Source organism: Neopsephotus bourkii, unplaced genomic scaffold (genome assembly GCF_033783945.1).
Source record: "Neopsephotus bourkii isolate Nb327-2 ecotype Australia unplaced genomic scaffold, CSIRO-AGI_Nbou_v1 NB_1792, whole genome shotgun sequence".
Lineage (NCBI taxonomy): Eukaryota > Metazoa > Chordata > Aves > Psittaciformes > Psittacidae > Neopsephotus > Neopsephotus bourkii.
This window is the reverse complement of record NW_026902266.1, coordinates 11,136,545-11,152,575: the sequence shown is the minus strand read 5'-3', so window position 1 is coordinate 11,152,575 and position 16,031 is coordinate 11,136,545. Positions and strand designations below refer to the sequence as shown.

The window sequence follows — 16,031 nt, the reverse complement described above, 5'->3', positions numbered from 1 at the left end:
TGACTTGATGTGAGAAGTATGCATCTTCATACAAAAGGAAATGGGCCTATATACAGCAGAGATATTAACTCTCACCACTAAGACATTTTGCTGCAAATAAGACTTTTTTTTTTTAATAACTCAGATTAATTTAACTTTGTTTTCCATGCCAATTAACCCATCAACTTGCTAGGCTCTTTTCTGGAGCAGTTCTTGGGCTGGGGCTCTGCAATATGCACATAGCAGCAGCAAAGATAATTTCAGCAGTTCCTGCCAAGGGCCTAGCCTCACCTCACCAGTCAAAGCCCTCTCCAGTGGACATTACAGCATCCCCAGTGCTATGGGGCAGCAACCTGGACAGGGGCAGAAGGGAAAGCAAGAGCACAGGAACAGCAGCAGCACACAGTAGGGAACAAAAAGGGGTGAAGCTGACTGTTCCTTGTAAAATACAGATTTTTAATTCGGCTTAGTGTATAATTTCATTTTACTAATTGCCTTCATTTAATACATTAAAAATTGCCTTCTAAAGGGTGTGACTGAAGTCTTCGCTCTTTATCTGTGAAACCCCACAGGCTTGTGAGAGTAAGAGCACAGTGGATACATAAGGATCACAGTGGTGAAAGCAGGGACTTTCTCAGTGGGTTTCTGCTGACAGAGCCTCGGCTGCAAGACCCACCAGGATTAGGAAATCTGCAAAACTTTCCTTACTGGGAGACCATGAATGGTCTCTGCAGCCCAGAAAAAGGGTGTAGACAGCCAGAGAGACACTAGGCCTGTATCCTTTAGGAGATGCTTGAATCCAGTGCAGCTGCTCAGCAGCCTGGGCTGTCAGTGACCTTATGGCAGGGATCCACAGGTGTGCCAGTCCCTGTCCCCACGGAGTCATACCATGCAAGCTGCTCTTTATGGGATCTTCATGAGCATCTAGGGTTTTACTGCTATGGGAGTTGCTGCAGATGCTGAGGGGTGCCAGTTACAGCTAATTGGGCAATAATGGAGTATAAGATACTGCATCCTCAAAACAATGCCCTGCAGTTCATTGCTGCAGCTGGTTAATGGTAACAGTAGGATACACACATAGAAATCATGTAAGGGAGATACCTGAGAAGACCCAGTTCTCAGAGCAGAAAGCCTGACAATGCCAGGATTTCTTGGCTGGTAACTCTGTACTTGCATAAATAAGACTAAAACTCTCAGGGTCTGTTTCACCCTGTCATGTCTCTCTTCCTCTTCACATAAAAAATGCTCCTCCACCATTTTTCTAGGCTAAGACGAGTCAGCCCCAGGAGTCAGTGGAGGAGCAGGTGCCTGAACATGAAGTGTGTACGTTAAAATGAAAACCAGTTGTTAGGTGGGACAAGTTCATCCTGCATTTGCTGGGGCAGAAGAGAATTCGTTACACTGTTAAAGCAACTTTTGTGAGATGAAGACTAATGTGTATGGAACTGAAAAAATCTCATTGGAAAACTTTTTCTTCCCCTTGCTTCCCTCCCTCCATCCTGCTTCCCCCAAGCACCTTTGACAGTCCTGCGCACATTGGGTGCTCTGGCATTGCTAGTGGTTCACATATAACAAGATGACTTTAAGACAAGATTTTGGATTTAAAACACCCCCAGTTTTCTCATGGTTTGAATTTAGATTTGCCCTAACAAGGAATCAAGAATTGACACAGAAGCTGGCTTGTGACTAGCATTCATTTTAGGCTCCTAACATTTGAACTGTTCCGATTCCTGACAGCATTAAGGAACATCTCTGTTCTGGGTATGTTGGCTTGCTGGTGAGGCTAGAGCTTGTGTGGCTATGAGGATGTGACTAGTTAGGCTTAAGAGAGTTTAAAGGAGCGATGATCTGACCTGAAAAAATACCCTGCAAACCTATTTCTCAGCCTCTGCTGAGGTCTGTCACTGTTTAAATTAAGCCAGTAACAAAACAGCAGACTTCCCAAGAAGGGGCCTTGATGGGTTTTCAGTATGTCTATATATCTTTCTGAAACTGCCAAGCCTTATCTAGTATATGCAGAAAAATGCTCATGGGAGGCATCTCCTCTGTCTTTTGATATCATCCATTGAAGCTATGCACCCTGTCAGCTTGTGTGTAACTAATATGACTGAGCAAGAGAAATGTGCTGGGAGGTTATTCAGGAATACCGTGTTTTCCTGTTTAAGCTTTGGATTGAATGTACATATTTCATTGCTCCAAAATCAAAATGGCCCTAGAGCCAGGTAGGATAAGAACAGTGTCCTTTTCACTCCCATGCAGAAGAGAACGACCATCACAAAATGGGTGTGTGAAAATGGCTTTTGCATTGTCATTTAGAGTTAAATATTTTAATGTGCTGTCTCTGTTACATGATCGTTGCTCTTTTCAGGGCTAACTGCAATTGAAGCATCTACAGTTCTGGTTGCAAAGGGAGCCCCAGATTTTAGAGGCTTACGCAGAGCTAATGTGTTCAAAGGCCAATTCCCTTAGGAAACTCAGCTACTGTTGTGCATTTTTGATGGCCCTTTTCCACCTGGCCTTGGGAAAGCCCTTACTGCTCTATCTGGTTTTCCTAATATTGCTCTTGGAAGAATTATTTAGAAGATCTCAGGTGAGATGTCCTGTCCCATTTTGGGCAGGAAGGGGCACAGCTTTTCTGGAGTCTTCATGTTGAAGCTGGTCTGTTTCTTGCTGTACTCCTGTTTCTCTGAGGTGGCAGGTGGGACTATGGAACATGTTCCTCTTTCTTGCTGTTTGGTAGGTCTGGTTTTGCTGCCTTTTCTCTCCACACAGTGTATCCTCAGGTAGGTGGAAGAAGCTAGTAGGAGAAATCCAGGAAGAAAAATATTGTGTTTGGTCCCCACTGCTTTGCTTCCTCTTGCTGTCAAAATGCTGGGGATAGCATTCTCCAGCTATTTCTGGACCTGTGAATCCAGGAACTTCCCCAGTACCCCACAGCCTCCCGAGCATCTTAAACACTCATACCCCTGTGTTGTGTGTCTGAATGGCTGGTGAGTACGGGCACCGCAGGGACAGCCCGCCTTGCTTTAAAAGCTGATGTGTGGGTATCTCAGAGACTCTCAGTGCCATGCCGGATTAGGAGATCTCTGAAGGCTCCCCTAGATTTCAAGCAAATGGGCAGGGAGGTGTGATTTGGAAGAGAAAAATGGTAGGCTTATTTTTTTGAGCAAACGCCTTTTGTTTCTCCTGCCAAAGCAGGTTTTGGAGTGGGCTTTAGTCAGTGAACTTCAGATTACACTCACTGTAAAAAAGACTGTCCTTAGCCACTGGCAGACCAGCCCTGATGCAGATCTTGTCTCCTCCATCTTGTAGCCAGGTTCTTGTCATCTCATGTTCATCCTCTTGAGAAACTGTCTTGTTATCAACAAAACTCATTAACATTTTCATTCCTGATACTGGACTAAGGCTGAAAATATCCTCGTCTCCATAAAAACAAACTCAAAACAAAACAAAACATCATCCCCTCCATCCCTCTTCCAGAAGGAATGCAGTGCAACAGGGCAGAGTCACTCAGATGCCTCTCATCTAGCCTACTTTACCACGCAGCTCCCTGAATTGGACCTATTCATCCTGTGGAAGAGTGAGCTCTGGAGGACATGACTTTGTAGCTACCTTGTAGAGCACAGCCTGCAACTAGGAAGCACTCTCTTCTGGGAAAAGAGGAGGTTAAACCAGTACTGTTGGCCAGACCCTGTGCCTAAGTCTCCCCAAGTGAAGACAGATGAGTCCAGGCAGAGAACTGAGAAGAGTCATCTCCCATATGATGTTTTACTAGGAAAGAAGCAAACTAAAGCACAATAAGCAGGTGTTTTGGATCCATCTTTGAGGTGTAAACTAATGGCTGAGAGGGGAAGTTATGTGAAGAGTTGCCAGTGTTAGAAATTTGAGAAGTCTTGCCCCTCAGAGTGGCTCTGCCTGAGGCTTTTGCTTTCTGCCTCTTTGATTTGTGTGCATCTGGGAGGCTGTGCTGCTTGCAGGAAAAGGTCCCTGAAATAACAGGAAAGGATGTCCTATACCAATAGTGTGAGGAGGGAAGAATCCCAGCTCTCAGAGACATGAGCCTTTAAAATGTTTGGGAGCAATGGTATTTCATAAAGGCGAATCTTTGAGTAAGAGCTAAGCAGTTCTTGTTTCTGGTCTTATAGATGACCCAGGAATGTGATGTTTTTACTGGCACTCAGTGAGACAGCTTTTGGTTGGGAGCTATCCAAGGCTCCTGGCATGGTTTCGGCATTCCTGCAGATTTGACACAATGATTTTAACCAAAATCCCACATGCTTGATATAATCACTCAGTGCCTTTAGAAAGGGTTTTATACCTAATATGGACAAAAAAGGGCTCTGCTTTCTCAGAGATGTGACGTGTAGCGAGCAGGTTTGGATCCAGAAATAGACTCATCTGTATTCACTTAGCTTTAGTATTTTTTGTGGTCTTTATTGTAACAGGCAGACACCTGCTGACTGCCCAAGTCTAGATTGCAATATTCACATTTAAAAACCACAGCTACCCCTCAGTTTCTCTAGGTTTGACATCTGTGTGGCATGTAAATGTCAAACACACCACGGGGAAGTTAATCACTGTATGAGCCGAGTCTAATGATGAGACAAAGACAAAAATATACTGGCTGTCTGTGTGGATACAGAGGAGATGATCAACCACTTTGGCTAAATGTACAAGTGGGCACAAGTTGATGGAAACAGTGACTGAGCTCCTTTATCAGTCATTATTAATGCAGAGGATTCTGTCACTGCTGTATACCAGTAATGTACAGCTGCACAAAGAGGTTGTGATGCCAAGTGATTCTTTCAGAGACGCATTTCACTCCATGCTGCACAAGCATCTCTGGCTTCAGGAGATTCAAGGAAGTTGTCAGCCATGCCTGTTGTCTCATACCCCACTTTCAGCTTTTTGCTGCTGGCATACTGGGGTTTGCTAGTGTACCTGCAGCAGTTCTGTGCTGATGGACATAGCTCCTGGCTATGTCCCACAACTGGGACTTGCCTGTATTGTGTCTTGGGACTACCTGTGACTACATCTGAAGTCAACAAGCTGCCAGCCCCTAGGAAGTGTGTGCCTGCTGATCTTGTGCAATTAGTTGCAACTACACAAAACAGGAATGCTGCATTGCAGCTTATTAAAAATAGAGTGGGACTCTGCTATGCATGGATGTCACTGCCGCCTGTGCATGCTGTACAGACGCAGGACACAGGCAGACCAGCTCTCTGCTCTGAGGAGCTTGTCAGTGAGGATGGTTTTACTCAAGTGCTCAGCATTGACCTAATTCTACTTTTTTTCCAGTAAACAAGCTGAATCCAGCCAGTGGCTGTACCCTTCCTCCATAGACAGTGCCAATGGGCCTTTATTGTCTAGGTATAGGCAGGGTTGCGGAGTCCAGTATGCTGAGGGAATACACATCAGTCATGTCTATTTAAACTGCGTGCTCCCCTAGGAAATAGCTTCAATAGCATGGTTATAGAGGATGGTTTTTACAGGGGTTGTGTTTGTTTTGTTTGGGTTTTGGGGGGGGGGGGGGCTGTTGACAAGGGATGCATATCATTGATTCATACTTGCTACTATTCAAGAGTTTGATGTTTATCATGCATTAACCTGAGGAAGTTAATGATTTAGCTCATATGGCTTGCCTTTTTTTTAGGTCTATGTGGTTGCTTTCTGTAAGTTGAGCTCTCTCTGAACATCGTGGAGTGAGTTGGGAGCTAAAGCCGTCATAACTAGTATTGTAGTTCTCATCTTCCAGCACATGGCCCCAGGGTGGCCCCACTCCTCATGCTGCTGCAGCAGCAGAGGATGATGATAGCACAGGCACAGTTAAATGTGCTTTTATGGCTGCAAACTGGAGAAGTATTGGAATGCATCTCCAATGCGCTGTGATTTCCAAAGCGGATAAGCACTATTTACGCTTTTTAGTTTCCTGTCTTATGGAAGAAACACAATGCTTTTCTAAGAGTAGCTATTTTGATGGAGAAATGGACAGTGAAAGATGCCAGCTGTATCATCAGAGAGAGAAGTGTATTTCTTTATGACTCCAAACTAATATCTAATTCCAGTCTCCTTTTTTACTGTTATCAGCCAAGTGGGAAAGGCCCCCGCCTACCTGAAGTTTACTGTGTCATAAGCCGGCTGGGCTGCTTTGACTTATTTTCCAAGGTAAGGAGATTTTTAATTTGATTGTTTACTGAGACACATCCGCAGCAATGAACCAGACGAGAAGAATTTCTTCCTCTGATGGGAGATAACTCTATTTTACAGTTGCTGTTTTGGATGTTCCATCCCTATTATTGGGTTCATCAAAGAATGTCTTATTCCTTCTGTGACTGAGGCAGAACTTGATTCAGAAAACATCTGGGTGTCTGTATGATCTGGCTGACTGAAGGTTTTTCCATTGTTTTCTAAAGCCTTTCTGTGCTGAGTTGTAATTCTTGGCATCCACAGCTTGAATGATGGGCCAGTACCACTTTTACTCCAATACCCTGTGGAATGATGAAGTTAAGCAAAAAGATGATTTGATAAGTGAATTCTATATGCTTAACTCTGTTGACATGATTTTTCATCCTAGGAGGCTAGGAAAGCATGGATAATCCTTTAATTGTCCTCCACATTAATGAATCCAAAGCTGCATTGTATGCCAATAGTGTTTAACCTAAATAATACACTTCTTGACACAAGAATTTTGAGACAGTAAGCAGGACATTGCAGCTACATGGGGGATTGAATAGCCACAGAAACAGTTAACTGCCATTCAGCTCCAGAGTCACAAGGATTCTTCTTTTGTAAGGCAAGAATTTATTAAAATTAACTATTAAAAACATTTTTGATTGATTACCATTTGAAATATCTCTCTGGCTGCCAGAACCTCCTAGTCCTCTGAGAGTATGTCGTGTAAAACTCAGTGGGTATCTCAGAGTATCATACACGATTTGCTGGTCATCTGTGGAAAACTATATGTGTAAAATCAAATGGCTGCCTTCCCCTTTCCCAATTTCGACAGTGTTCATAGAGATGTCATTTTAACTCACCAGAGATTTTCACTTCAGATATGGGAAATCTCACAGAACTTACGTAGATTTTTTGTTGTGTTCATTTGTATAGGAATAAAGCTGAAAGGAACATGTAAATCATTGAAGTTAACAAAATCATAGTCTATTATTCATATGAAGTAATAATCATACAGAATGTTATCTTCAAAGCAGGTTTCAAGCTTTTCTAGATAAAACTTTGTTTAACACAAATCTTGTGTGAAGAAAAACAATGGCTTGCAATAGTTGCAATAGTAGCAATTCTGCTTCTGACGTCTTTCATAAAGCTCTGAAATCAAGGGTTCATAACAGTGTCTCTTGGGCAAAATATGTATCCAAACACAGATATCTGTGAAATGGAATGCATTGTTCTGGGAGGATAACACAGCTCACCAAACCTGTGGTATGGAGACATGTCCTGAGGCTCTTAGTTTGCTTTTATGCTTTTATCTAATTTTGATAGTGTACTAATTTTCAAAAGAAAACTTGGGAGAGGGGAAAAAATGGAAAAAAACCAAACTGTCCTCCTTACAACCAAGTATCACTGCAGCTGAGGCATGAAGGCAGACAAGGAAAGTCACTGCACCAAAACTGCAAATCATCTGCTTTCCCAGTTCATTCTATCTTGAAAAAAGTGTCTTCTTTTTGCTTTTCATAACCAAAGTGAACCTAAGTTTGGCAGGTGAGTGTGATTTCACTGGCTTCAGCATGGGGCTATTCCCACGCATTGTGTTAAGCAGGTCCTGGTCACACAGCCCTCAAATTCTTGCTCAGTGCAGGAAGGAAGGCTCCCACTTGGTTTCTTATCAAATGGGGCTGTAACAAACCTGCACTCTTTTTCAGTTCGTTGGCTCATGGGCCACAAAAGGACCCCATCTGCACTGGAGTCTGTGGTACTGTTGTCTCCTGCCTGATGGTACTGACACCAGGGTGGGAGAAGGGTGTTCGGCAGCATGCAGAGCTGACTCCAGCCCTGGGCTGGATTTAGCAACGCTCTTTAGCACACACCCCAAGCACTGCATTTGGAAACGGGTTGGAAGGATGAAACAGTTGTTAAATGGAAGAGGCAGAGTTTGAGCCTTAGCATCCTTGTTGGTTTTGGAGATTGATGTGGTCTGGATGGTGACAGAAGTTCTTGAAAACTGAGACAGTCTCTTCTTCCAGCCTAGTAAGAGGAACCTGGGCTGTCCTAGTAGATAAATCCTGTGAAAGAGAGGAAAACAATCATCATGGTGCACTGTGTCAAATTAGTCAAAACAAGAAACAATTGTCTTTACAAAAAAATGCATGTGATGAAAGGCAACGAGATATTAAACCTTGGAAATTATCAGAAAAGCAAAAGGAGTCCTCTGTTTTAAAACCATTAGTGTCATGTTTCTGACAGCCTGCATTTTCATCTTCCTCAAAGCCTCTTATGGTCACTGTTATTACACCTACTGCTAAGACAGGCTTGAGAACCACAGATATCTTTACTTCCAGCCAGTTCATTTGGTCATGGTTTCAACAGATGTTTTTGATTATCTCCTGAGATCTCTGTTCAACTTTTTATATGGTTTAAATACTCCTTTTTATTTGTGTTGTGAAGGTTGTTGGGACAGGGATATGACACACACAGGGTCCCCAACTCCAGCAACATGAAACATCAAATAGTGACTGGAGAAAAGGAGATTATGTGTTAGGCATATTATAACTGCATTCTGGCAGTGTGTAGGGGCACCAAGGGCCTTGGTTCATTACTACTTCTTGTTTGGGCAGCTGGTTTGGTTTTGGTGAGGATAGTCATTGAGCTGCAAATTACATCAAGAGTGAAACTGATATCTTCATTTATGGCTATCTGCCACTTCCATGGACTGGAATGCAAGTTATGTATACAGGGTCAGCTTTGCTTTAGTTAGGTCTTTACTGTGTTGCAAGGAGGAAAGGGAAGCTATGCACCAGTGAATGCCTCTGTTCGCATTTGGTGTCACTAGCTACCGTTGTAGGTCACCAGCTTGTGCTTAAGTATCTTTTAATGTTCTGTTTCAGTGAAAAGCATTTCCAAGAGAAACAACGGAAAATACCTCAGACCCACTAATTCTTGTATGGCCTTTTGCTCTTGAGTGGTGGTTAAAAGATCACCATTTCAGGTCAAAACACTAACTGCTTTGAAGCTTGTTTTCTCCTTTAGTTTTATCATCTATATGGTCTGTCTAATGTGGGAAAACTTAGCTGTGATCTAATTTATGTTGGCCCATGTGACCAGAGAGAAGAAAATAATAGTCCTCTCTATCTGTAAGAAGTTCCATCTGCTTATTTAAAAACTACATTGCCTGCTCTACATCATGTCAACCAGTAAAATGACCTTAACGTAGGCACTCAGCGTAAACAGCTGGGCATGCTACATGATGCTGCTTGTGGCTGGCTCCAGCTCAGCACAGACTGAGACATAACTGCTGCTGACACGGCCAGGATTCTTCCAGAAGCTCTTTCCTGGTGCACTTCTGCTGGAATAATAGTGTGGCAGGATTGCTTTTCTTTCTGGTCTGTCCTTTTTCTACCCTTGGTTAAAATAGAAGAGGTGCCTAAGACAGAATAAAATGTATCTCCTTAATAGAAATTCCAAGATATACCACTGAGACATGATGCTGACCTGTCCTGTGATCATGCGATTTTTCTTGACCTTTTTCTCCTGTTGTTCAGGCAAAATCCCAACAATATAGACCCCTTTTGCCATGCTGAGTCTTCTTTCTCCTTTCCAGATTTGTTATTCCTTCCTTGTCTCTGTGTTAACTGCATTCACAAACAGGATTCTTTTTGTAACTAGAAAACCATTTTTATAGTCCAATCAAACCCCATGGCTTTAATGGTAGTGAAAAAATGCATGGCAGAGGAGAATTAGATCTGCCATGTGTTCAAGCACATGTGGGTCAAAAGATGCTTCAGAAGTGTATGTGGTGCTGACTTATTCTGTCTCTTTCTCTCTTATGTCCTACTAATGGATCAGATCCTGGATGAAGTTGAAAGGAGAAGGGGAATATCTGCTGCCCTGGTTTATCCATTTATGAGGAGTCTGATGGAATCTCCTTTTCCTGCACCTGGAAAGACAATCAAAGTCAAAACCTTTCTGCCTGGAGCTGGAAATGAGGTAAAAACTGACTGTATATATCAAACAGCAAAATCAAAACAGGAGGAGATATACAGATGCTGCAAGGCATGTGAGGTGGCACAACCTCCAAATGAGCAGTTCAGGAGCCGCACTACCATTGCATTTGTTAGTAAGTTGTGTTTAAGAAGAAACCACAACACAAATGTCTTAGTATGCCTGACCTGGTGTGAGTAACAAACTACAGTGTTGCTGGGCTTTATCACAGTGATAAAGTCTTTTCCCATGCTGCCTGTACTTGAACAGTCCAGCAGCTGGTTGTTATTGCAAACCTCATTATTGCTAGTCCTGGCCTTAGTAGGAGGAGTGACCAGCAGTGTTTAAATGACTCTTTTTGGCAGTAAATATCCTTTAAGTGGCCCTCAAAGTAGTTTGTATTTAGAAAAGCATATCATATAAAAGTTTTTGTGTGTGTACGCGCACATATAATAGATTTAATTTCCTTCTGTTACTGACTCAGGTAGCTAGAAGCCTAGTATTATACAACATACGCCTTACTGGAAAGTTTCAATGTTGATGCCTTGCTTAAAAAGGGTTTTTGTAACTTGAGGCTTCCTAGCTGTTTGCATGTCAAATTCTGCTCTCTGCATGTCCTTATATAAGTATGTAATAGCTCCACTCACATGGGCAAGCATATAGAGGAAATTAATTACTGCAGATAGAAACAGAATTTGGCCCAGTTAGTGCAAGCAGGAAAAATTCCCCTCTAGGCTTATTTTACACTCCTGAGGGTTAGTTTTACAGCACTATTACTGTTTTAACACTGAATCGTATTTTCTCCAATTGTAATGCCACTGACTTCCCTGGAGTGGGCTTCTTGTATAAGTGACTTGCAAGGCATGTTTAAGTCGCAAGCGTTTTCTTCTGGAGAAGCAAAGGAAAATTGAAAGGCTGATTGGCATAACAGTGATAAGATCTGATAATGCTGTCTGTATGTGAATATATCTGGGAACCATAGCTCTGCAGCTTCTCTGTCTTCTGCTCAAGCTTCTGAACTCTCCCAGAGAAAAACAGTGAGATAATTCCAAACAAACAAACAACTCTTTTCTGGCTGAGCTTTGCTCTCTGTTATGCTAGTACAAACTTGTTATTTAAATGGAATGCACTGGCTTAATTAGGAACAGAATCTTGTCCTTCCATTGTGGCTCCTCTGACCTAAACAAAGACGATGATTAATTGCGAAGTAGACAGTATATTTCTTTGTGATGAGCAGACTGAAGCAGAAAGCTTTACCAGGCAACAGAAAACATCCATGGCATTTGTAAAAGCTGCCGTAACTTGCATTGCATCTTACCCCGCAGCGAGATTTTAGCGCTGGAATTTTTGCAGTAAAACCAGCTCCTCGTGATTTGGCAGATAAATGTGATTCAAGCTTGCAATCCACATGCTAAGCAATGGAAGTGGGCATCTTTACTGAATATGAGAAATAGGTAGGCAGGCAGCATTCCTTGAGAAGGTAATCATCGAACACCATCACTCTGTTGTTTGATTCTTACTGCTGTTTGGGACAACAGCTGAGTAATGGGTGTCTAATATTCTGGCACCATAATATTCCTGTATTTCAAGATTAGAAAAGTCAAATATGAACAAAAATACTATTCTAACAGTGACTTTCTTTTTACAGTCCTTTGTTACTGATAGCAAAAAATAGTGCAACTATACTGGTATGAATTGGTTTCGTTTCCAGTATGCTGTGGTCTTGATCACATCTTTAAAACAGTGTGTTTGCAAGGAATTTTGTAAGAATTACTTTGGTTTAAACTCAATACGGTATGCTCATGGAATGTGGTGTCATGTGCCTGAAAACTTAAAAGGAGTCGAAAGCATTAAAGTGACCGTGCTTTTGGGACATATGGACAGAAGGAGATGTATATATGTTCCTGTTAATATGTCTTCAGAGGTTTCAACACAGCTTCAAGTTGGCCAACTTTTACCTTTTCCCTTCTGTTTCCTCAGATTCCTCAAGTAGTTCATCATTTGCTGTCTTGCACTTCATATTTTTCTCCCTCTGTTACTCTCTTCTTCATGGTTTTTTTTCCTTCTTCTTTTTTCTCTCCTCCGCCTTCAAGTTCCACATCTGAGCATGTCAGTTGCAGAGTAAAAGGAAGATATAATAAACGAATCAAGCAAAAGGCATTTGAGAAAAGGAAGGAGAGGGCCTGAGGTCATGGCTGAAGTATGAAAATTAGACTTTAAAGGGATGTCACAAGTCACCATCTAGGCCTTGTCCTGACTCCCCAGTTAAGTATATGTATGTACATATCTTTATGACAAAAAAAAAACCACTTTTAACCATTACATAGTGAATTATGCATCATAGAAGAGTGTAAATGAAGTAATTTGGTTTAAATTTTACCTGGTCTTTAAATTCAGTCCCTGGATGTAAATTCGAATTGCTAGGTAAGTTTATAACCAAATCTACCTTGTCTTTATGGCAGTTTTGACCATGTAAGCTTCCAGTTCCAGTGTTCTCAGTTTGTTATTTGCTTCATACTGTTGACTCACCCAAGCTTTACATTTCTGACAGGGGGCTTTCCTCAGAAATGGCAGTAGTTTTAATGTGCTCAACTGTATTCTGGGAAGAAGACTGACTTCACTGTGAATTGTGTAATACGCCATTTCTCTGGAGAGCTGTGCCTTCAGCCGCAGTTTGCGAAAGAGGATGGGGGTTGTTCTCTACGTCTCCCCAACAGAAAAGCACGAAGCAGTGCTGGAGGGCCCGGGCTGGGGTGCTGAGTGCCCTGGTGCTGTCAGCTCTGGCCAGTGATGCTGACTGATGTTTGTTGGATGTGTTCAGGTCATTGAGCTGCGGCGGCCCATGGACTCGCGCCTGGAGCACGTGGACTTCGAATGCCTTTTCAAGTGCCTCAGCGTTCGTCAGATCATCAGGATCTTTGCTTCTCTCCTGTTGGAGCGGCGTGTCATTTTTGTAGCAGATAAGCTCAGGTAAGTGGCAAAGGCACCTGAACCACACATTCAGGACAGTACTGTCGCTGGATTCAAAAAGCTTTATGCGATATCCAGATGGTTGTCCGATGTGAGGATCCTCTCACTAGAGGATTTAAATGATTTTTACGTCAGTGGATGTTATTTGCATCAGGTGGGGCATATATTCACTAGCAGTCACCAGCTACAAGCCACTTGTTCTGTCTTACTTTCCCATCCATAAAATGGCAATAACAATACTCAGCTTCTTCATATCAGCAAAGGTTTGCACAGCGTTTTGAGGCAATATAGTCCTAGCAATATTCTGTTTCAGGTTTTGGAACAGAGTACTTATAAACAGAAGCAGAGATTGTCACTGAGGTGATTCATCTTGTGGCCATGCAGTGCAGCCAGGCAGGGAACTGGGGTGCTGAAAGTTCACCTGGTTTGCTAAACGCAGTACAGTTTATAATGGGGATAGGCTGCAAATCCTGCACTACCAAACCTACCCAGCGGGAGTGTTAATAATACTATTATGGTCCATCCCAACTAGTTTGGATGTTTTTCCTCATGTTCAAATGACCTGAAAACACTTGCTTTCTGGAGCTCCATCTTGGTCAACTTGCTACACCCTTTCAGTGTACCACTTACTTCCCTGCCCTTTGATTGCAATCTCCCCTCCCTGGGTCCCCTGAGACATGAACTCACCTCAAGGTGTAGTACAAGTGACAGGTCACAAATCCACATGGCCTTTACCAAGGAAATGGAAGTTCTGTGTAGGCTGCACTCCTGCTCTGCAGCAAAGGTTCATCCCTGGTTTAGATGCTTGCATAATACATATAGAAAGTGTGGACGCTGTAAAGAAGATGTTATTTGTTGTGGCATGATACATAATAAAAGAGGGCAAATAAAAATAAAAACCCTAATTTATTAGACTCAGGAACACCAAGCATCTTTTAAAAAGACACAAAAGACTGTGTGGGTGGTTAAAAACTCATATGGATCTACCCAAACAAACTCTGCTAAACACTTTATCAGCCCTGAATGACCGCCAGAAATAATAGCTGCGCTTCATGACCGCCAGTGTATATAATAGCAAAAATACTTTGCATAGTAAAAGCTTTACAACCTTTAGGGGAAAACGTCTTAAAGCTGCAGACCTTTCTCAGGTTATAAAGTTACTTCCTTAACAGTCTTTTTTGTTGTCTAGAACAACAGGAACATTTTATTTCATCTCTTCCCTTGTCAGTAACTTGTAGTTTGAATGACCATTTGGGATGACTTAATTTCACATAAACTCCTGGTGAGAACTGTGTAGCTGGTCCAGGGTTTCTGCAATACTTTACTGGATATGTGAGTCACACTATGAGTATTGGGGCAGGTGGCTTTTGAAAACTGTTGGCATGTTCTTCTGACTCTTTTTCTATCGCATGCTTCATTGCATCGTTCTGTCTGTTTCTATTTTACTGTTCATTTAGCAGAATTAGTGGCACCCACAAGTCTGACTGTAACTCAGAATGACACAGGTCTGCGTTCTTTCAAATGGCACAGTGATTTGAGTGGAAAATCACAAAAATGGTACATAGAAAAAATGAGGACTGTGTTGTGCTGTGCTGTGGCCAACTGTTGCTGTGTTTTGGAGTTCCTTGTTACTCTTCTGTGATGATGTCCTGGTTTGGCAAAATACCCCGAGCCCAGATCTGTGGACTGCGGGCACAGTACTGTGGGGATGGCTTGCTGCAGGAGACATCCTCAGCTGAGGGCTGGGACAGAATGCAGCCATTCCCAGAGGGTTTCTCTGGGATAGCTGGCCCAACAGATGTCATGTAGCACTTCCAGGCACTGTTCAGAGAAAAGAAGCAACACTTAAACCTACTGTGACAGGCTTAAGGCAGCCTGGCTTGGAAAATAGTCATGTTGCTGATGCTGAGGGCTCATGGTAACTCAGGACTTGATCAGGCAACCAGGGTTTTGTACACACTGCAAGCCTGACTGTAAGCTAACAGCTCAGGCTTGCCCATGCAAGCCTTATAGCTACATGCCTCAGAGCAATGATAACAAAGTCCTGCTTACAAGCAAAGCACTGCTGCTCTCCCTTTTGGCACACAAATAGGGAACCAGGACCAACAGGAACTAGAAATGCTAAAGATCCCTTTTTGTAAACACATAGCTGAACATTACTCTCTCTTGCAAAGCCTCTTCTTCAGTGAACTGTTGTTTCTATTGTGAGGACGAGGCATCAAGTTAGGGACCATTATAAAATATTTTGAGAAAGGAGAGGATTCAGACAGATCAAAGAAGCTTATGAGGTTTTGTGGTTGCTCCTGTAAGAAGGGACACGACCTTTCTCATAAAAAGGTTTACATTCATATACTTTATTATACCCACATGTACTCTTTATTATGTACATATAGTTTATTTAGTTTAAAAAGAGTATGACAAAAACTGCTGTGGTAGATAAGGCCCTGGATTAAGCCTTGTGAACCCTGAGCTGTCCTTCTGAACCTCTCTGACCTGCTGTGTGACTCATGCTGGAAACGTAGCACCTCTTTCTTATCTTCCGTCTGGTCTGTGTTGGATCTTAAATGCTCCAGAACAGAGAGCACTTCTTGCCCTGTGTGTGTGCACACAGCTCTACTTGATACAGCGCATCCCTTCTCAGCATGGGGATCTTGGAGGTACTATAAAATACAAACTAATAACGAGTCCTTTGACAAAGGCCTGCAGAAAGTGACAGTGGATTTAAATTCAATACCTAACTCAGGTTTTCATGGTTTAAATGGGGATGAAGATTATAATGAAACACTCTGGCTTTGAGCTAATAACTGTCTGTCTTGGAACCTTTGCCTTGTCTGACGTGAATTTTGTTTATGGGCATCATGGCTGAAACTGAAGGAGTTTACCAGTAATGTGGAAAAAAAAAAAAAAAAAGGTAGTGAAATATCTTATAG

At 42.4% G+C, this 16,031-nt stretch overlaps 2 protein-coding genes across 3 annotated transcripts in view; both read left to right on the top strand.

The window, feature by feature from the left end:
• The window catches only part of RPL27A (ribosomal protein L27a), a 224,431-nt gene that overhangs the window by 180,800 nt on the left and 27,600 nt on the right, over positions 1–16,031 (top strand). The window lies entirely within an intron of this gene.
• DENND2B (DENN domain containing 2B) overlaps positions 1–16,031 on the top strand; it is a 135,312-nt gene that overhangs the window by 96,816 nt on the left and 22,465 nt on the right. For both annotated transcript variants that reach the window (XM_061342426.1, XM_061342428.1), the window contains 3 exons: positions 6,067–6,144; positions 9,997–10,137; positions 12,953–13,101. In XM_061342426.1, coding sequence (XP_061198410.1) covers positions 6,067–6,144; positions 9,997–10,137; positions 12,953–13,101 — 368 coding nt within the window. The remainder of the gene's footprint in view (positions 1–6,066; positions 6,145–9,996; positions 10,138–12,952; positions 13,102–16,031) is intronic.